This window comes from Xenopus tropicalis, chromosome 5 (assembly GCF_000004195.4).
Source record: "Xenopus tropicalis strain Nigerian chromosome 5, UCB_Xtro_10.0, whole genome shotgun sequence".
In the NCBI taxonomy this organism is placed as follows: Eukaryota; Metazoa; Chordata; class Amphibia; order Anura; family Pipidae; genus Xenopus; species Xenopus tropicalis.
Window position 1 is genome coordinate 26,016,529 of NC_030681.2, and position 19,416 is coordinate 26,035,944.

Consider the following 19,416-nt stretch of genomic DNA (forward strand, 5'->3'; position numbering starts at 1 on the left):
CTATAGCTCCTCATTACTCATGTTGGTAAAAATCGGAAGCTGAGCAAAATGTAAGGCTACATCTGTACATCCTACATCAACTTTGATTTTTAACCATCATAAGTAAAATATGTATCATATACATATATATCTGTATTTCAATGTTTTAGTCTTTATTTACCAGGGTTCCTAGTGTAACCAACTAGAACGAGAGACAGTACAGGCCCTATCACCCCACTACATGTTGATAATTGCATTTAAAAAACCAAAGTTAATTTCGGGAGGTCACCTGGTGCCTTATCCTTTCAGGGTACAATAGTTCATATCAGCTGCGAGGCTGAGAGCTTGACACCGAAGTATTAATGTGTGACATTTGTGTGTATAATCTCTGTGTGTCTTACCTGAAATCCCATACTTACATCAAGCTTATCCACAATAGTCATGATTTGTTTTCTTACAAATGAGCTGTCTGGAAATCCTTAATTTCCCTCTGGTTTTGAAAAGAGGTCATCTGCAGAAAAACATCTAGCTTTACAATATTTATATAAGTGGTATATTCATTGTATATATGTCCACTCTCTTCTTAACAAAATTTGTAATATGTTTAAATAGCACACTATAACAATGTGTGGGATTTACCACAGCCACAGCCCAGAGGCTACTATAGGCACCATCTCTCCCTACTATACCTGCTATCCCACAGCCACAGTCCCTTCCCAGAGCTATTATCCCCCCACTGCTACTATAGGCACCATCTCTCCCTACTATACCTGCTATCCCACAGCCACAGTCCCTTCCCAGAGGCTATTATCCCCCCACTGCTACTATAGGCACCATCTCTCCCTACTATACCTGCTATCCCACAGCCACAGTCCCTTCCCAGAGGCTATTATCCCCCCACTGCTACTATAGGCACCGTCTCTCCCTACTATACCTGCTATCCCACAGCCCCAGTCCCTTCCCAGAGGCTATTATCCCCCCACTGCTACTATAGGCACCATCTCTCCCTACTATACCTGCTATCCCACAGCCCCAGTCCCTTCCCAGAGGCTATTATCCCCCCACTGCTACTATAGGCACCATCTCTCCCTACTATACCTGCTATCCCACAGCCCCAGTCCCTTCCCAGAGGCTATTATCCCCCCACTGCTACTATAGGCATCATCTCTCCCTACTATACCTGTTATCCCACAGCCACAGTCCCTTCCCAGAGGCTATTATCCCCCCACTGCTACTATAGGCACCATCTCTCCCTACTATACCTGCTATCCCACAGCCCCAGTCCCTTCCCAGAGGCTATTATCCCCCCACTGCTACTATAGGCACCATCTCTCCCTACTATACCTGCTATCCCACAGCCCCAGTCCCTTCCCAGAGCTATTATCCCCCCACTGCTACTATAGGCACCATCTCTCCCTACTATACCTGCTATGCCACAGCCACAGTCCCTTCTCAGAGGCTATTATCCCCCCACTGCTACTATAGGCACCATCTCTCCCTACTATACCTGCTATTCCACAGCCACAGTCCCTTCCCAGAGGCTATTATCCCCCCACTGCTACTATAGGCACCATCTCTCCCTACTATACCTGCTATCCCACAGCCCCAGTCCCTTCCCAGAGGCTATTATCCCACTGCTACTATAGGCACCATCTCTCCCTACTATACCTGCTATCCCACAGCCACAGTCCCTTCCCAGAGGCTACAATCCCCCAACTGCTACTATAGGCACCATCTCTCCCTACTATACCTGCTATCCCACAGCCACAGTCCCTTCCCAGAGGCTATTATCCCCCCACTGCTACTATAGGCACCATCTCTCCCTACTATACCTGCTATCCCACAGCCCCAGTCCCTTCCCAGAGGCTATTATCCCACTGCTACTATAGGCACCATCTCTCCCTACTATACCTGCTATCCCACAGCCCCAGTCCCTTCCCAGAGGCTATTATCCCCCCACTGCTACTATAGGCACCATCTCTCCCTACTATACCTGCTATGCCACAGCCACAGTCCCTTCCCAGGGAAAAGATATTAGTGTTTCAGCAGCTATCTGGTTGGTAGGATCCAAATTACCTTAGCAACCAGGGAATGGTTTAAATGAGAGACTTTCAATAAATAGAAGAGGACTTGAATAGAAAAAATTGTAGCCTCACAGAGCAATGTTTTTTTTTGACTGCTGGGGTCAGTGGCCCCCATTTGAAAGCTGCAAAGTTGCTTAGAATTGGTAATTTAATAACATACTAAAAGTTAACTTGAAGGAGAACCACCCCTTTAATGAAAAAAATATCAAGTTGAAGATAGATCCAGTTCAATAATTCATTGATCCTATTAGTGGCATATCGGTTCCTCACCAGCTGAATGTACATTTTGCTGCAGTAGTTAATAGTTTTTTCTCTGTTAAATTGTCCCTGGTGGCACTCCGTTCTGCCATTAACCTCTCACTGTGCAGAAAGTGTATCAGCCAGTCATTTCCCACGAGGGTTTGTCTTTTCCCAGTGCAACAGCAATATTGTTGCTTCTATTATTGTTGTTATTAACACAGTGTAGCCACTGAAAAGATTGACTCTATCCAGCTATATAAGAAAAGTATCCCAGTCTCTGTACAGACTGAGAAAGCTACTGCTTTGGCGACTTCCATTTATACCCCAATTTGGATATAGCTATATATATATATCTTGGCAGCTAGCATATTTATAAAACTTAAATTGGAAAAACTTGATGTGTTAATATACAAATACCTTGATTGGCATGGCAATTACAATCGCCATGACAGTCATATTAACTGAAGAAAATTGGGACTGTTTAAAAAAAACATAAGGGGTCATTTTCTTATGGCCGGGTCATGGGGTAGAAAGTGGAAAAAAAAAAGCCAAACAAGTACAATCCTTGCTGTCATAGTCCCTGGCCGCCAGTCTTTGCACCAGGCCCAGACTGGCAATCTGTGGGTTCTGGCAAATGCCAGAGGGGCTGCTGTAAGGTGCCATAGACAGTCACTATTTATTGGGCCTATGGGGGCTGTTTGGGCCTCTGTGTACTTAAAATGCCAGGGCCTATTTTGAATCCCCTTCTTTGCCTTCCAAAATGCATCAGTTAATAGAGCTTCTCCAGCAGAATCCTGCACTGAAATCCATTTTTCAAAAGCGCAAACAGATTTTTATATATTTAATTTTAAAATTTCACATGAGGCTAGCCATATTCTTTATTTCCCAGGGTGCCACAGCCATGTGACCTGTGATAAACTTCAGTCACAAGTTGGAGTGATATCCCCCTCCACCAGCCGATCAGCAGAACAATGGGAAGGGAGCAAGATAGCAGCTCCCAGTAGGTATCAGAATAGCACTCAATAGTAAGAAATCCAAGTCTGACTTGGGACTCCTCCAGTTACATGGGAGTAGGAGAAACAATAGGTTACCTGAAAGCAGTTTTAATATGTAGCTCGGGCTTCTTCTGTAAGTTTAGACTCCGGCACAGTGCACTGCAATATTACAGCTAAAAATATACATTTGTTGGTTCAAGAATAACATTTTAAATGGTGGAGTGAATTATTTGCTATGTAAACCGTGTAATTTAGAAATAAAAAGTAACCCATAATAATCATGACAGGATCCCTTTAAGGAGCAGTAGTGCTCTAGTACTTGTGTCTAGGATGATTGTATATGACCCTTACAATGTGCAAGAAGTTGTAAATAATGGGATGAAAGGAAACACAGGTAATATTAATCCTATTTACTAAATTCCCCACTGGTGATGCACATTATTTAGTGTTTCCTGTCTTTACTGGTTTTTAAATTCTACATAGAGCAATATCTGCATTATTGATCAATAGACCCCAGACCCCAATTTTTGATGGCAATGTCATATTAATTACCTTTCCCCAGTGGCTTAATCTCAGAGCTTTATCAAACCGAATGAGATTATTGTCTCCTGTGATGCATGACACCTAATTGATTGCTCCAGTGGCTGCTCCAGGCTGCAGGTCCCATGGGTATTACATTGAATGCTATATACTGTAGTTCTAGACAGATAAATACAAAAGTATGCTTCTTATCGTGGCGTTTTGATGGCAAATGTTATATTTTTATTTATTTATAAAGCACTAGCATATTAAACAGGATTTAGAGGGAATTAAATGGATTCTGTCATGGGAAAACATGTGTTTTTCAAAATGCTTCAGTTAATAGCTCTTCTCCAACAGGATCCTGCATTGAAATCCATTTTTCACAATAGCAGAATTTTTTATATTTAATTTTGAAAATTGGACGTGGGGCTATCCATTTTATTACTTTCCCATGTGCCCACAGCCATGTAACTTGTGCTCTGATAAACTTTAGTCACACTTTAATGCTGTGCTGCAAGTTGGAGTGATATCACCCCCCTCCATTTCCCCCCCCAGCAGCCAATCAGCAGAACAATGGGAAGGTAGCAAGATAGCAGCTCCCTGACACCTCTATTGCTAAAAATGCTCCCAAGCCCTATTGGTCAATATCAAAGTAGGACTAAAAATTTCAGGTCCAACTCATGACTCCTCCAGTTACATGGGAGTAGGAGAAACAATAGCTTATCTAAAGCAGCTCTAATGTGTAGCTCTGACTCCTTTTAAAAAGCTCAGACTCAGGCACAATGAACTGAGATGGCACCTACACATCTATATTACAGCTACACAAAAAGCATTTGTTGCTTCAAAATTAAAATTTTAAATGGTAGAGTGAATTATTTGCAATGTGAACAGTGTAAAATAGTAATAAAAACGATACCATAAAAATCATGATAGAATTCCTTTTATCAAGTGCTTCAGTGCCTGCTCCAGTCATGCTCACAGTCTGATTTTCCTGCTACAGTTGCACACACAGGCAGAAAGGTCAGTTTTATCCACAGTCGGTTTAATTCTTTGTATTCCATTGGACTGTGTGAGGAAACTGGAACCCCTTGAAAACTAGGTGAGGATATGCAAACTACCAAACCCCAGAGATTGCCCTTATTTGAATGCAGGAACACAACACTGTAAGGCTGTGATACCCAATGTGCCACAATGCAGCCTTTATGCCATTCATATTGCCACACACCCTTATACCTTCCTCTCTGCTCATACAAACTGTGTGGGGCTGGGTTAGGGAGACTGTAGATTTGTCACTAGGCATGGTCAGTAATACATGAGATACCTATGACACAGTAACATTATCGTAGAGGGAGAAGAAAGACATTACATCAATTAAACATGATAAATTACCTTTAATTAAAAATATTTTGTTTGTCAAAACAGATACAGATGGAGTTCTATGTGTCCCATGTGACTCGACATATGCTGAACTCTTTTTGGGTCCCAGAAGAGTTCACGTTATCTTCAGCCATCCAAATTGAACTAACCCTTAGGAAGGCAGCTTGGAAGATGTAATTAGAAAATGTAACTATCCTGGGAAATAATATGGAATATGCAGCACACCATCTGTATGCTGTAGAGTGTTCTGAGCAACCTTGAATGATGGATCTGTCAAAAAAGTGACAGCAAACCTCACAGCCTTAGTTTCCAATGTAACAGCCAATTCTGTATTTGTCTGGTTAGGTCAATCCTGCCTTGCCTGCCTATGCTAAACATATCTTCCTTCATTACAAAGCAAATACAGACTTTTTTAAGTTCAGCTTTACAGACATTTATTTTTTTCATAATGATGCAGAGAAACACCTGGCAAGGGTAAAAAAATAAACTTTGTGACATATCGGAGACTGAATTAACTGACCCCACATGGCTAGATCTGACTGAAGTGCTAGGTAAAACTGGACCAAATTTAAAGGGTAGACTTGTTCAGTATTAGGTTCACTTAGCTTGATCATAGGGCCCATTTACGACTGCAACTGCACTTGAGTTTGGGCTAAAGTTGCTGCAGTCATTGTGAGAATTGACACTATTCACTAAAGGTACTTGTGCCCAAAGCCATTGCTTGCACTTGCTAGAGTCAAAAGGTGTGACATCATTATGATGCCAAGCACAAGAACTGATGCCATATGGACTTATATTTTTGAAACAATGGAAGGTTGGCAATTTTAATTTGAATCCAAATTTGAAAAAATACTGGCACAACCGGGTTGTTTCAGCAGGATATATACGCGCAAAATGTCTGACGAAAGGGCATGCCCCGAAAACGTTCCCATGGTTTGCACTAAACTTGCAGGTATATTCTGCTGAAACAGCCCTGTTGTGCCAGGGCAGTGACACACTGGGCAATTAGTCGCTTGCGACAAATCTTCGTTACTGCGGACGACTAATCTCCCCGTAATGCCATCCCACCAGCAAGAATATGTATGAATAGTTGGGATGGCATACGCGTCGCTTCAGTTTCCAATTTACATTCTTGCCGGTTAGATGGCATATTATATAATATATGTCATATAAAAATATCAATACATTGTGCACTTTTTTGTTTTTTTTAATATCAGTACAGATATGATACTTATTGAGGGTGGTTGGGTTTCTCTGTTACACTCACCTGCTGTTGCAGTATCCTGTCTTTCAAAGCTCATAACCTGCCCCACAGAGAAAGCTGATTCCCCGGCACACTGCAGAGCATAAAGCTGTGTCAGTGGCTTGATTTTTGTGTTTCCCAAGGAATCGTTGGCCTAGCCTTCAGGATCCATTATTCCAAATGAGCCAAAAGAATGAATGGGCAATGATACTTTTTTCTCAAGTGGGTTCGATCAATATGAAAATTCCATTGTTTCAGAATAAATCGATTTGTTCTGAACCAATATTTTGCATTTATCATTTTCAGCGATTATGGACAGATATGGCATGGATTAACTGGAATTGATTGTTCCGTATCATAAATACGGAATAAGACATTCCACTGCAGTATGCTCAATTCATCCGGTCTGGTATTTTCAGCAGAAATATTTCAAGAAAACAATTAAATAGCCTTCCTTAATGAAGCTAGAATGACCCTTTGCCTAGATATACCACCATTTTGTTTTGATGAACGTGCATTGTATCTGATGTAATGCTGAAAATATATTGATGACAGGTGATCCACCAGCTGGAGTTGGGGGGTTAAAATATATAGCAAAATGGGGAGAACACCTTTATTATTTAGTCTAAATTTTTAGAAACTCGCAATAGGATGTAGAGGGGTTTGGCCAATGAAAGTATTCTAATATATGAAAAGAACATCTAATAATGATATGAGAATAATAAATAATCATAACAAATAATAATAAATGCTAAGTTGTGAGATACTGTATCAGCACTTGAAATTTTATTATAGCCTAAAACTCAGGAAAATAATTCAAATAATTGGTTGCTAGAGGGATCCTTGAGTTATTGATTTCATTTTTAACAAAAAAAATTATAATTACTGAGAATGTAAAAAAAAATAATCTTGCAATAAAAATAATATCTTTACATTTGTATTGTTTCAGGCCAGATATCTGTGGAGGGATTTATGAACTATCTGAGTGGAGAGGAGAATGGAGTTGTGCCACCTGAGAAACTGGATTTAAATGAAGACATGTCTCAGCCCGTATCTCATTATTTCATTAATTCTTCACATAATACCTACCTCACTGGTAAGTTATTGCAGGAAAAGTTGTTTGTGATAAGATGAGTAAAGCCATCATCTTGCTTTATAGGATGCTGAACTGCTGTAACCTTGTAGTGCAACTTCACTGGAACCTACTGCTCTCACAGGCTCTGGACCCACACTTACCCTCCTCCATAAGGGTGACCCATGAGAGAGAATATGGCTACTGCCCTGATTTTCATAAAGATTTTCAAAATGTATTTGTTTGATCACCCTCCTCCCTATTATGATATGTTGGACCCCCACTGGAGTTGCCACCTTTTCTTCATTAAAATGCCAATGGCACAGAAAAGCTGCACGATAATGTTGGGCTTGAGGTGGGTCTGTCCAGTAGTGTTTCTCTCACCAGATTGGTGAAATACTGTACCAGCTGGGAGGCAGCCCACACATAAATACACTTTTTACCTTCTGCTGTATATTTGTTTAATTTTGGCTCTCCTATTTTTTACTACCATTCACTTTTTTTATACAGGTATAGGACCCGTTATCCAGAATGTCCGGGACCAAGGGTATTCTGGATAAGGGGTCTTTCTGTAATTTGGATCTTCATACCTTAAGTCTACTAAAAAAATAATAAAATATTAATCAAACCCAATAGGATTGTTTTGCCTTCAATAAGGGGTAATTATACCTTAGTTGGGATCAATTATAAGGTACTGTTTTATTTTTACAGAGAAAAAGAAAATACATTTTAAAAATCTGAATTATTTTATTAAAATGGAGCCTATGGGAGACAGGCTTTCTGTAATTCAGAGCTTTCTGGATAACGGGTTTCCGGATAACAGATCCCATACCTTTACCACTTTCTCTTCATTACCCCCTGTCAAGAGTCATACTGTGGTGAGTGGGAGAAGGGAAGATGAGTCCTTCAGGCAGGGGCTGTTACGGGACAGAGGAGGCGTGGACAGGACAGGACAGAGCAGGCGTAGAGAAGATGGGACAGGACAGGATGGAGCAGGCGTAGAGAAGATGGGACAGGACAGGACAGAGCAGGCGTAGAGAAGATGGGACAGGACAGGATGGAGCAGGCGTAGAGAAGATGGGACAGGACAGGACAGAGCAGGCGTAGAGAAGATGGGACAGGACAGGACGGAGCGGGCGTAGACTAGATGAGACAGGACGGGATGGAGCGGGCGTAGACTAGATGAGACGGGACGGAGCGGGCGTAGACTAGATGAGACGGGACGGAGCGGGCGTAGACTAGATGAGACGGGACGGAGCGGGCGTAGACTAGATGAGACGGGACGGAGCGGGCGTAGACTAGATGAGACGGGACGGAGCGGGTGTAGACTAGATGAGACGGGACGGAGCGGGCGTAGACTAGATGAGACAGGACGGGACGGAGCGGGCGTAGACTAGATGAGACAGGACGGGACGGAGCGGGCGTAGACTAGATGAGACGGGACGGAGCGGGCGTAGACTAGATGAGACAGGACGGGACGGAGAGGGCGTAGACTAGATTAGACAGGACAGGACGGAGCAGGCAAGGCAAGATCAAAAGTAAGGACTGAGGAGAGAGGAGTGAGGAGCAAGGAGCGAAAACAGGAACAAGATAAAGGGGCAAGAAAACAAGGAAGCAAGGCAAGGATCAGGAGTGAGGAGCAAGGAGCAAGAACAAACAAGACAAAGGAGCCAGAACAGGTACACCAGCTAGGGGCAGGCCACAGTGCTAAATGATTAATGTTCAGGCACTGATTGTGAGGAGGGCTGGGCTTATATAGGGCAGAGTCAGCCCTGATTGGCTGACCCCACCTAGCCAATAAGGCTGCTGGGGTAAAGTTATGAAGCCCAGGACACTGATGAAAGGGATTACAAAGCAATCCCCTCTCATCGGCTGCTCTCCTGGCTCAACAGTTAGGGAGAGCAGCCAAGAACCAGTAGGTCCTGGGATCAAACCCCAGCAGAGCCTTACACCCCCCCTTGTCTACAACACCTTTTTTCACCTCCAGGTTCTATACTCTGCCTTTCTATTACCTTTTTTAATTATATTTCCTGCACTATTCTATTCTGTATCTCCACTTTTCTCATATACCCTTTCTTCTGTCTTTTTTTTTTACTCACCCCTTTCATGTTATCTCTCCTGTGGTCTCCATTATTTCTTCGTTCTTGCCTGTTCATAACTTTGCTCCTTCTCTTTACTCTTCTGCTCTGTCCATCTCTCCTAATTAGTGATGAGCGAATCTGTCTTGTTTCGCTTGCCCGAAAAATGTGCAAATCTTTCAAAAGATTGAAGCCCACGACTATTCTTTTGACGCCTGCGACTTTTGTTGTGACAATTTTTGGCCACGCAACTATTCTTTTGACGCCCGCGGCTATCCTTGTGACAATTTTTGGCCACGCAACTATTCTTTTGACGCCCGCGGCTATCCTTGTGACAATTTTTGGCCACGCAACTATTCTTTTGACGCCCGCGGCTATCCTTGTGACAATTTTTGGCCACGCAACTATTTTTTTGACGCCCGCGGCTATCCTTGTGACAATTTTTGGCCACGCAACTATTCTTTTGACGCCCACGGCTATCCTTGTGACAATTTTTGGACGGCATACTATTCTTGCCACAATTTTTGGACGCGCAACAAATTTTGCCGGGACGAAACGCGGAAATTCCCTGCGAATCCATTCCTGCCCATCACCTAATTCTCAAAATCTTCTTTTTGTGCAATTTCAAGCGAACCCCCCGAAGAAACAATTTGCAAAGTACAGCTCCCATTGACTTCTACATGACCTTGCCAGCTGTTATATGGGGGAGTTTGGTATTAGCGTTTTTTATGGGTTTTGCAATTTTTAAATTCCAAACATTCATGGGTTTAGAGTAATTATTTAGATAAACTTTCTTTGCACTAAAACGTTCAATTGAAGGAAAAAGGAAAAAATATGAACAGAATAATCTGCCCCTAAATGTTTGGTTTATCATATAAATGTAATGTGCATAATGTTATGTATATAATGTTTTCTTTCAAATCAAGTGTAGTGTGTTCATCACATTAATGTATATTGTGCCTCAGCTTCACAAGGCCTGTTTCTTGATCCCATACACAGTGATTACTCTTCACCCCCCTTTGTCCCCAGTGACTTAACTGTTCCTCCCACAATTACAGATTTTCATTTACTTTTTGCACACTATTTAATTAGGACCATTGGCTGTAATTTTCTTCTGCAGAAAGAAAACTACCAATATGCAATTTAATATAAGCTTTATGTTATACTATTCATATCAGTACTTTATAATTTTGATTTAGACTAACCATTAAATTATTCCAAACCTAAATATTTCAAATTGAACATGAATTTTCTCTGGCCGGAGATCACAGTTGGCTTTGTAGAAGGGATTTTTAAAAAAAAATCTTGTTCCTATAGCAATGATGTTGCTTTACCACTTGACTGGTTCACTCCATAAAATCTCAAGCAGAACTCCACATGGGACTCTTCTTTAAACAGAATTCTGGCTGAGAATAAAATATCTGTGATTTTGCAGCCTTCATTTACATTACATTTTATTTTGCATCCCTTGGCTGTTACTTTCTGATATTTTAGTCAGGAAAAAAAACCATGAACCTCTAAGACACAGACATCCAGGGATGGTAAGGGATAGAATGAACCCTTGATGTTGCTGATGCATATTAAACTTGCACAAATATTTTGTCAATAAGGTGGTGTTTTTGCTACTAACCCTTTGTAGGAATTAATATAATAACTTCATATAAATAAATCGCTTCAGCTTCAGTCTTTTATCCACATGGCTCGCTTTTGGGAAAATATTCCAATATTTCCAAGCATTTCTAAGGATAATGGCCATTTTGGCCTAATATTGCATTGTATAGGACACAGTTAATGCAATGACTTGTTGATTACATGCTAAGAATAATAAATGCTCCTGTGGCTAACCGCAAATAAAGGAGGTGGGGCTGATGGATGAGGATGGGGGTGGACATGATAATGTCAGGGGTGGGTACCATGTTGGGTGGGGTTATGACATTGGGGGCAGAGTTATTGCATCACTTAAGGCCCCCATACACGGGATGATTATAGCTGCCGATATCGGTCCCTTGCACCAATTCGGCAGCTATCGGCCCGTGTAGGGGCAGAACCGAGGGGCCTGGCCGACCGATATCTGGCCTGAAATTGGCCAGATATCGATCGGCCAGGTTAGAAAATCCAGTCGGATCGGGGACCGCATCGGCTCGTTGATGCTGTCCCCGAACCGACTGCCCCATTGCCGAATCGAATTCGCCTACATGCCTCCCCAATATCGCCACGCGAGCAGATCTGCCCGTGTATGGCCAGCTTTAGACACAATTACCTGGATTTCTGTCCAGTTTTCTCCGTGTTTTAAACTGGACTGAAAGTTTTGAACCGGACAGCTCTTTGAAAAACTGGGATGTCCAGCTCAAAACCTAATGTTTGGCAACCCTAGCTCTGTCTTTATATTGCCGGGTAAGTAAGTGCTTTATTACTGGGTGATTTTGTATGGAGCCTGCATTTTGTTATTGTTTGAAATGTATTTTTTCCTGTTAGTAAGCATGTTATTTAACTTGTTGTGCATATATAATTAGCAACATGAATGGAATACATATTTCTATTAAAGAAAGCACACAGGCAAGCAGGACTTAATCATTTGGTCACTTGTGTTGTGTATCCGCGGGCTAATACACTTCTACAGAGACACGTGGGCTTGACATATTTGTAATTGCAAGGGCTGTTTCCTGAGCCTTAATGGAAACACTTGGCAGCACATCAAGTACTGATTACTTATTTAACAGCATTGTTGGCTTTTTGTTTTAGAGGGGGGAAATGATTACAGCTTAAACTAAAATCAAAATGGCATTAAATGAGTAGTAAAGGTTAGCGTGGCCAAATACTCATTGTGCTGATTATCTGCAGGGAATACATACAGCTCATGTAATGCCATGTCCTTGTGTTTAAAAATATATGTATAAATATTAATACTATACTATAAAACTATTTCAGATGAATGAATTTACTTATTCTGATGATCTATGGATAAACGTGACAAATAAGTGACAGATGTGTCAAGTATTTGATTTACGTAGCCAACTATCCATAATCTTCCATTTTTTTATAAAAGTCACAGGAACTGTTATGAATTCTATCACATAAATATACCATAATTTTACACTTAATTTTATCCCATTGCTGCTGTTGGAGTAGGATAGCGGTGCCTTCAGGAGAGTTTCCAGATCATCAGTGTTAACATGAGGGCATGATTATTACTATAGGCTTCTTGAAAGTTGAGCAGAGTGATTTATTTATAAGTGCCTACAAAGGGAGAGGACCCGGACTGGCAATCTGTGGATTCTGGCAAATGCCATTGGGCAATTGGACTGGTGGGGGGCTGTTTGGGATTCTGTGTACTTGAAATGCCAGGGCCTATTTTTAATCCCAGTCCAGGCCCGAGGGGGTGATGCTGATTTTACCATTCTGTAATCTAGTATTAGTAAAGACATGGTGACAGGGTGAATGTGTATGCTAAAGGATTAGACACAGTGATCCCCAACCAGTGGCTTGTGAGCAACATGTTGCTCAACAATCCTTTGGATGTTGCTCCCAGTGGCCTTAGAGCAAGTGCCTATTTTTGAATTTCTCGTTAGGAGGCAAGTTTTGGTTGCATACAAACCCAGTGTAATGCCAAACAGAGCCCTTTATAGGCTGCCAGTCAACAAGGGGGCTATAAAATAGCCAATTATAACTCTTATTGGCTCCTCCAGGAACATTTTTCATGCTTGTGTTGCTCTCCAAAGCTTTTTCCATATGAATGTGGCTCACGGGTATAAAGGGTAGGGGATCCCTGGATTAGAATATAGAACACATCTGTACATGAGAAGTAGATGAGATCAAAGCTTTGTTAGAAATGAGTTTGGATTATATGTGGAATTAATAAATCAACCTGTATGTCCAAATTGCTAAGGTTTATAAAAGTTCACAAAACAGCACAGTACATTGGGAGAAATACAGTAGAAGCCATTGTGACCAAGGAAAAAAAACACTTCTGGAGAATCTGCTGCCATGTCTCCATCTATTTGTGAATCTTCAGCCATTTGTCCAGTAATAGTGTTACCAAATCAGCATGTGTAGTATGACCATAAAAACACAATTCTGATACATTTAAAACCAGCCTTAATTCATTGTAGCCTCACTGGTCTTATCAAATGCACCTTGGAGACTGGAAGGTTTACAAGTGTGTGTGCGTGTGTCATTTAACTGCAGCGATCTGTCTATTTTTAACATTTCCAATGTGGAATATAGCCCTTTAGCATTAAATAACTGTGTCAAGTCTCATTAGGCATCCACTTGAGATATTTGCATAGGAAGATATGTGGCTGATTCCTTTTCTGCTTATTGCAGCTGGGCAGCTGGCTGGTAACTCTTCAGTGGAGATGTATCGTCAAGTGCTCTTGGCAGGCTGTCGATGTGTGGAACTGGATTGCTGGAAGGGGCGAACTGCAGAGGAAGAGCCGGTTATTACCCATGGATTCACCATGACAACAGAAATATCATTTAAGGTATAAAAGAGCCTGAGATTTGTAAGCTCCATAACCTCCTTTGTTTTCATCTCCCAAGGATTCCAAATGCACTTTCCTACTTCTGTGCCTTTGGAGCTTTAAATGAACATTCAATGGGAAATGTTTGATGGCGCACAGTTGCAAATTACCTCCTAACCTCCATATTATATATACATATATATCAAATATAGTTTTTGCGGGTTTTTTTCTGCGTCTTTTTTTGTTTGTCCTTTTTCAGTTCAAATCTATTGAAAAATGACTGACATTCATGGATATGGAGTTTAATTGTGATTTCAAAAAACTATAAAACCAGGAAAATGCAAATGTTCATAAATGTCCCCCTTAGTAATGAAATCTGCATCACATGACTGAAACTCAGGTATTATATAAACTAATACCCCCTGTTGTAAAATATGAGGATATTAGAGGTTTTATCATATATATATATATATAATAAAGACAAAATGACGGCACTCACAGGGTTTCATTGATTAGGTCAAAAAATAAAAAACATCAGTTAATGCAAGTAGTGAGATTTATTAATCCTAAATGTCAGTTCCCTACTGGAACCTTCATGTTCCCTATATATTGGGTCCCCAATTTCTACTATACCATTTTGGATCATAATTATTGGGTATGGGACCCTTTTATCCAGAATGCTCAGGACCTGGGGTTTACTGGATAATGGGTCTTTTTGTAATTTGGATCTCCACACCTTGAGTCTACTAAAAAAAAAAAAAATTAAACAGAAGTTAAACCCAATAGGGCTGTTCTGCCCCCAATAAGGGGTAATTATATCTTAGTTGGGATCAAGTACAGGTACTGTTTTATTATTACAGAGAAAAGGGAATCATTTAACCATTAAATAAACCCAATAGGGCTGTTCTGCCCCCAATAAGGGGTAATTATATCTTAGTTGGGATCAAGTACAGTTTTATTATTACAGAGAAAAGGGAATCATTTAACCATGAAATAAACCCAATAGGGCTGTTCTGCCCCCAATAAGGATTAATTATATCTTAGTTGGGATCAAGTACAGGTACTGTTTTATTATTACAGAGAAAAGGGAATCATTTAACCATTAAATAAACCCAATAGGGCTGTTCTGCCCCCAATAAGGGGTAATTATATCTTAGTTGAGATCAAGTACAAGTTACTGTTTTATTATTACAGCGAAAAAGAAAATAATTTTAATTAAAAAAATTCCTGTAATTCAGAGCTTTCTGGATAATGGGTTTTGGAATTAGAGATCCCAGGCCTGTATTAGGGAAAACTGAGTGTCATCCAACTCACAATATACTTTTTCCTGTATGCATTTTTCACTTATTTTATCCTATTCCTATAATATTTGTGGTAAAAAACAATGCTGTCTCCAAGAAAACCTTAACAAGAGCAGCCCAAGAGATTTATCATTATGTGGCCTTTAATTTTTTCCAACTTAGTTGGCTTCCCCAAATATTTTCTAAAGACTTTTTTATTTTGTAGAGAAGCTTTGTTACATCAAGCGATTGAAAACCGCGATCTTTGTTCATGGACAATTTACTCCTAGAAATAACAATTATTAATACAAGAATCCAATTGGGAAATATTGCCGCTTCTGATTACGCCGGTCTCTAATTATCTGTGAAATTATGCACAGTCTCAGCCAACGAACATAAGCAACACATCATATTTAGGTGACATTTTAGCAGATCCAGCATTAGGCAGATTAGAAATGACAGGTATTATGATGAATCATTTATGTGAAATGCTAAACTTTCCTCATGAAGATCAGTGGACGATGCAGGACCCTACGGTGCCAATAACTTTATTTTCTACTTTTTTGCCGTTAAATATAGCGACTATGATGCTTCTAAATAGATATCATACTGAGCGTCACAGTTCTATACACTTTTGAATTGGTAAAAATAATGAATATTATCCAATTGAAAAGAAAAAGGAAATTTAATTTAATTTTAAAATATACATATATTTTATGGTTGGTGGAACATTATCAGATCTAACTATGTTAAAAGAGGCAAATCTGGCACATTAGGTCTTTAGGGTTGAATGCTTCATGTTACTATGTATCTGCTGCAAATTTACCTAGAATAAAAAGGTCCAGTCATGTCATGGGGAATTGGATCTGACTACTGGGTTCAGCTCACAAGTCAGGTTAAAGGAGAAGAAAAAGGTAGTCCTCTATCAAAATATATACATGATTTATTGTCTTCTTTTGTGTAAACATGTTCTTCAGTATCAGACTTCCTCTCTCAGAAAAATCCTTCATTCCTTGGGCCAGAGTCTACGCAGCTCTCCCCTCTCTCCTGCCCCCCCCCCATAAGATTTCCTCCCCTCCTATCAGAACGTGTGATCTGAGCTATCAGTAGCTAGAGCTGCAGCACAGAAGCTACTGAGACCAAGCTAAAATGGCAGCTGCTACCTTAAAGGAGAAGTAAAGGTAAAAAGAAAAGCTGCACTGTGTCCTCTATCAAAAGAAGCACATGTTTTCTTTTGTGTTACACATTTACTCTGGTATCAGACTTCCTTTCCTTCAGGTTTGGGGCACAAGTCTGCGCAGCTCTCTCCTCTAGCGATCTCCCCCTCCATTTTTTTGCTCCCCCTCCCATAAGAATTCACTCCCTCTCCCATCAGAATGTGTAATCTGAGCTACCAACAGCTAGAGCTGCAGCAGGAAGCTACTCAGACCAAGCTAAAATGGCAGCTGCAATCTTAAACAAATGGAGGGAGTTTTAGGGCTGTTTGCTCAGGTATGATATAGCTTTCTCCAGAATAAATATAGCATTCTAGGTGGTGACGCTATTGTGGCTAATCTGTTGCCAGTAAAATGCTAAAATGCCTTCATTCTCCTTTAAGGTGACAATTTGAGAAATACTTTCCTGTAATTTAGTTTCTGGAAAATGAGTTTCCAGATAAAGGATCACATATTACAGTACTGAAGGATCCTGAATTTTTTTTACAAAGACTTTTCTGTTTTGTTGGGTGGCAAGGGGGCATTTGGGATTTGATTTTTTCTATTGTGTAAAGGAGTCAAACTTTACCATGGACCCCATAATGCATTTCCAGACATAGGTCCCAAACCCGAGCTCCTCTTACAGGTTTGTGTCTTCATACAGGACGAGCTTTCTGCCGACTCACAACTAAAAATGACCAAAATAAGGTGGATCTGATCTGTTATTGGTGGGAAACCTGTCCGATACATTCAGTTCAGTATCTGCTCTAAACAGACCATAAGATTTTGTTTTCTGTCTTCCTTCAGGAAGTTATAGAAGCTATCGCTGAATGTGCATTTAAGACCTCACCGTACCCGGTCGTTCTCTCTTTCGAAAATCACGTTGATTCGTAAGTAATTTAAATGTTTTTAAGCTAAGGATAAAATGGGTTTAGACTTGTTTCCTACCTCCCCAGTTATGTGTGAAATGGAAGATATCCAATAACAAACAGCTGATCAGGTCTAATATCTGTACATTTAGTAGCCTACTAGACCCACAGGTCACACATCTTACAATTTATAATAGAAATATGTAACAATTGTAACTGGTATTATCTGCCCTACCATAAAACCCTCCCCATATATAGGATGATACTATCCCTTTAACTTGTGGCCCTTACTGGCCTGAAGGCAGATGCAACATTGACGCACGACTGCACAGAGTACACAACAAAATAAAATGTCAGCGTGGGTGCAATTAATTTATATATTTAATAAGGACATGTAATTGGTGGAAAGATTGCCTCAGGTCTACGAACCGCTAGCAGCAAATCAGCAATTTGCATTTTCTTGTCTACTGTTCACAAATAAGCATTTGAATAGTTGCCATGGGTAACTAGAACTGGAGCAATTGCAACTGTCATTTTACCCTTTTCGTAGTGTTCAGGGTTTGCATTTTAAACTATGATCATATGGGGACTTGTGTTGACATACATGGACTATGTTTTGTGTGTCCCGGTGCAAGAACATGAGCACAGAGCTTGGAGAGAACATAGAATGTATTTTCCCTTTATAGCTGCAGAATGTAAGCGTTAAGAAACCTGTAAGCCTTGTAATAGAGATAAGAAACCAGCAAGACTATAACAGATTTCGTTGGGACATTGTGTTATTTATGTATTTACTACATTTTACACATTAATGCTCCTTGCAAAGTCCCTCGGGGCTCCAGTTACTAAACTGGAGTCACCCAGTGTCAAACACTTTTTTTTTAATTCCGGAATCTAAGAATATCTTTATTTTCTCTCAGTTTCTAATTTAAAGCGTGAATATTCAGCAAAGCTGATAAAATTGTGTAAGAGAAGCAGCGACCTTTATGTGCATGGCTGCGCAATGTTAGCTAGACTGCCTGCACACCAGTAAAACTAGCTCCAAACTGTAAATGACTTTTATACCAATCTCTATGTCCGCCACTCCAGATCTACTAAAAGACCTTTATTCCACTCGCAGATCATAGTGTGTAATTATATTCTCTAAATGAAGCATAACAAGTACAACCAAATCATATTTAGCAACTGTATCGGCTGTTTTCAAAAATAATTCCTGTAATTTGTTTCTAGTAGTGCCCAGAATGCTTATTATTGGGTGAATTATCCCTTATAGACATTAGGATTCTCTTTCGCTTTCAATATATTAGAAACTTTCACAGACGTATTTTTGACAAATAAATATATTAAACTGTACATCAGTCCAGGACTTACTAGGCCTTACAGGTTGCTGCCATCTAATGAACGGACATTGCTAACTATTCACATATTAAAATAAAGGTTTCGCTTTACCTATTTACAATACTGGTATAGGACCCGTTATCCAGAATTCCGGATAAGGTGTCTTTCTGTAATTTGGATCTCCGCACCTTAAGTCTACTAAAAAATCAATTAAACATTAATTAAACCCAATAGGACTGTTTTGCATCCAATAAGGATTATTTATATCTTAGTTGGGATCAATTACAAGGTACTGTTTTATTATTACAGAGAAAAGGGAATCATTTAACCATTAAATAAACCCAATAGGGCTGTTCTGCCCCCAATAAGGGGTAATTATATCTTAGTTGGGATCAAGTACATGTACTGTTTTATTATTACAGAGAAAAGGGAATCATTTAACCATTAAATAAACCCAATAGGGCTGTTCTGCCCCCAATAAGGGGTAATTATATCTTAGTTGGGATCAAGTACAGGTACTGTTTTATTATTACAGAGAAAAGGGAATCATTTAACCATGAAATAAACCCAATAGGGCTGTTCTGCCCCCAATAAGGGGTAATTATATCTTAGTTGGGATCAAGTACAGGTACTGTTTTATTATTACAGAGAAAAGGGAATCATTTAACCATTAAATAAACCCAATAGGA

The 19,416-nt window shown here is 40.2% G+C and overlaps 1 protein-coding gene across 2 annotated transcripts in view; it reads left to right on the forward strand.

Annotated features, from left to right (window-relative positions):
- plcb1 (phospholipase C beta 1) overlaps nt 1-19,416 on the forward strand; it is a 352,974-nt gene that overhangs the window by 254,858 nt on the left and 78,700 nt on the right. For both annotated transcript variants that reach the window (XM_031901827.1, NM_001079464.2), the window contains exons 10-12: nt 7,390-7,536; nt 13,914-14,071; nt 17,331-17,413. In XM_031901827.1, the coding sequence (XP_031757687.1) occupies nt 7,390-7,536; nt 13,914-14,071; nt 17,331-17,413 (388 nt within the window). The remainder of the gene's footprint in view (nt 1-7,389; nt 7,537-13,913; nt 14,072-17,330; nt 17,414-19,416) is intronic.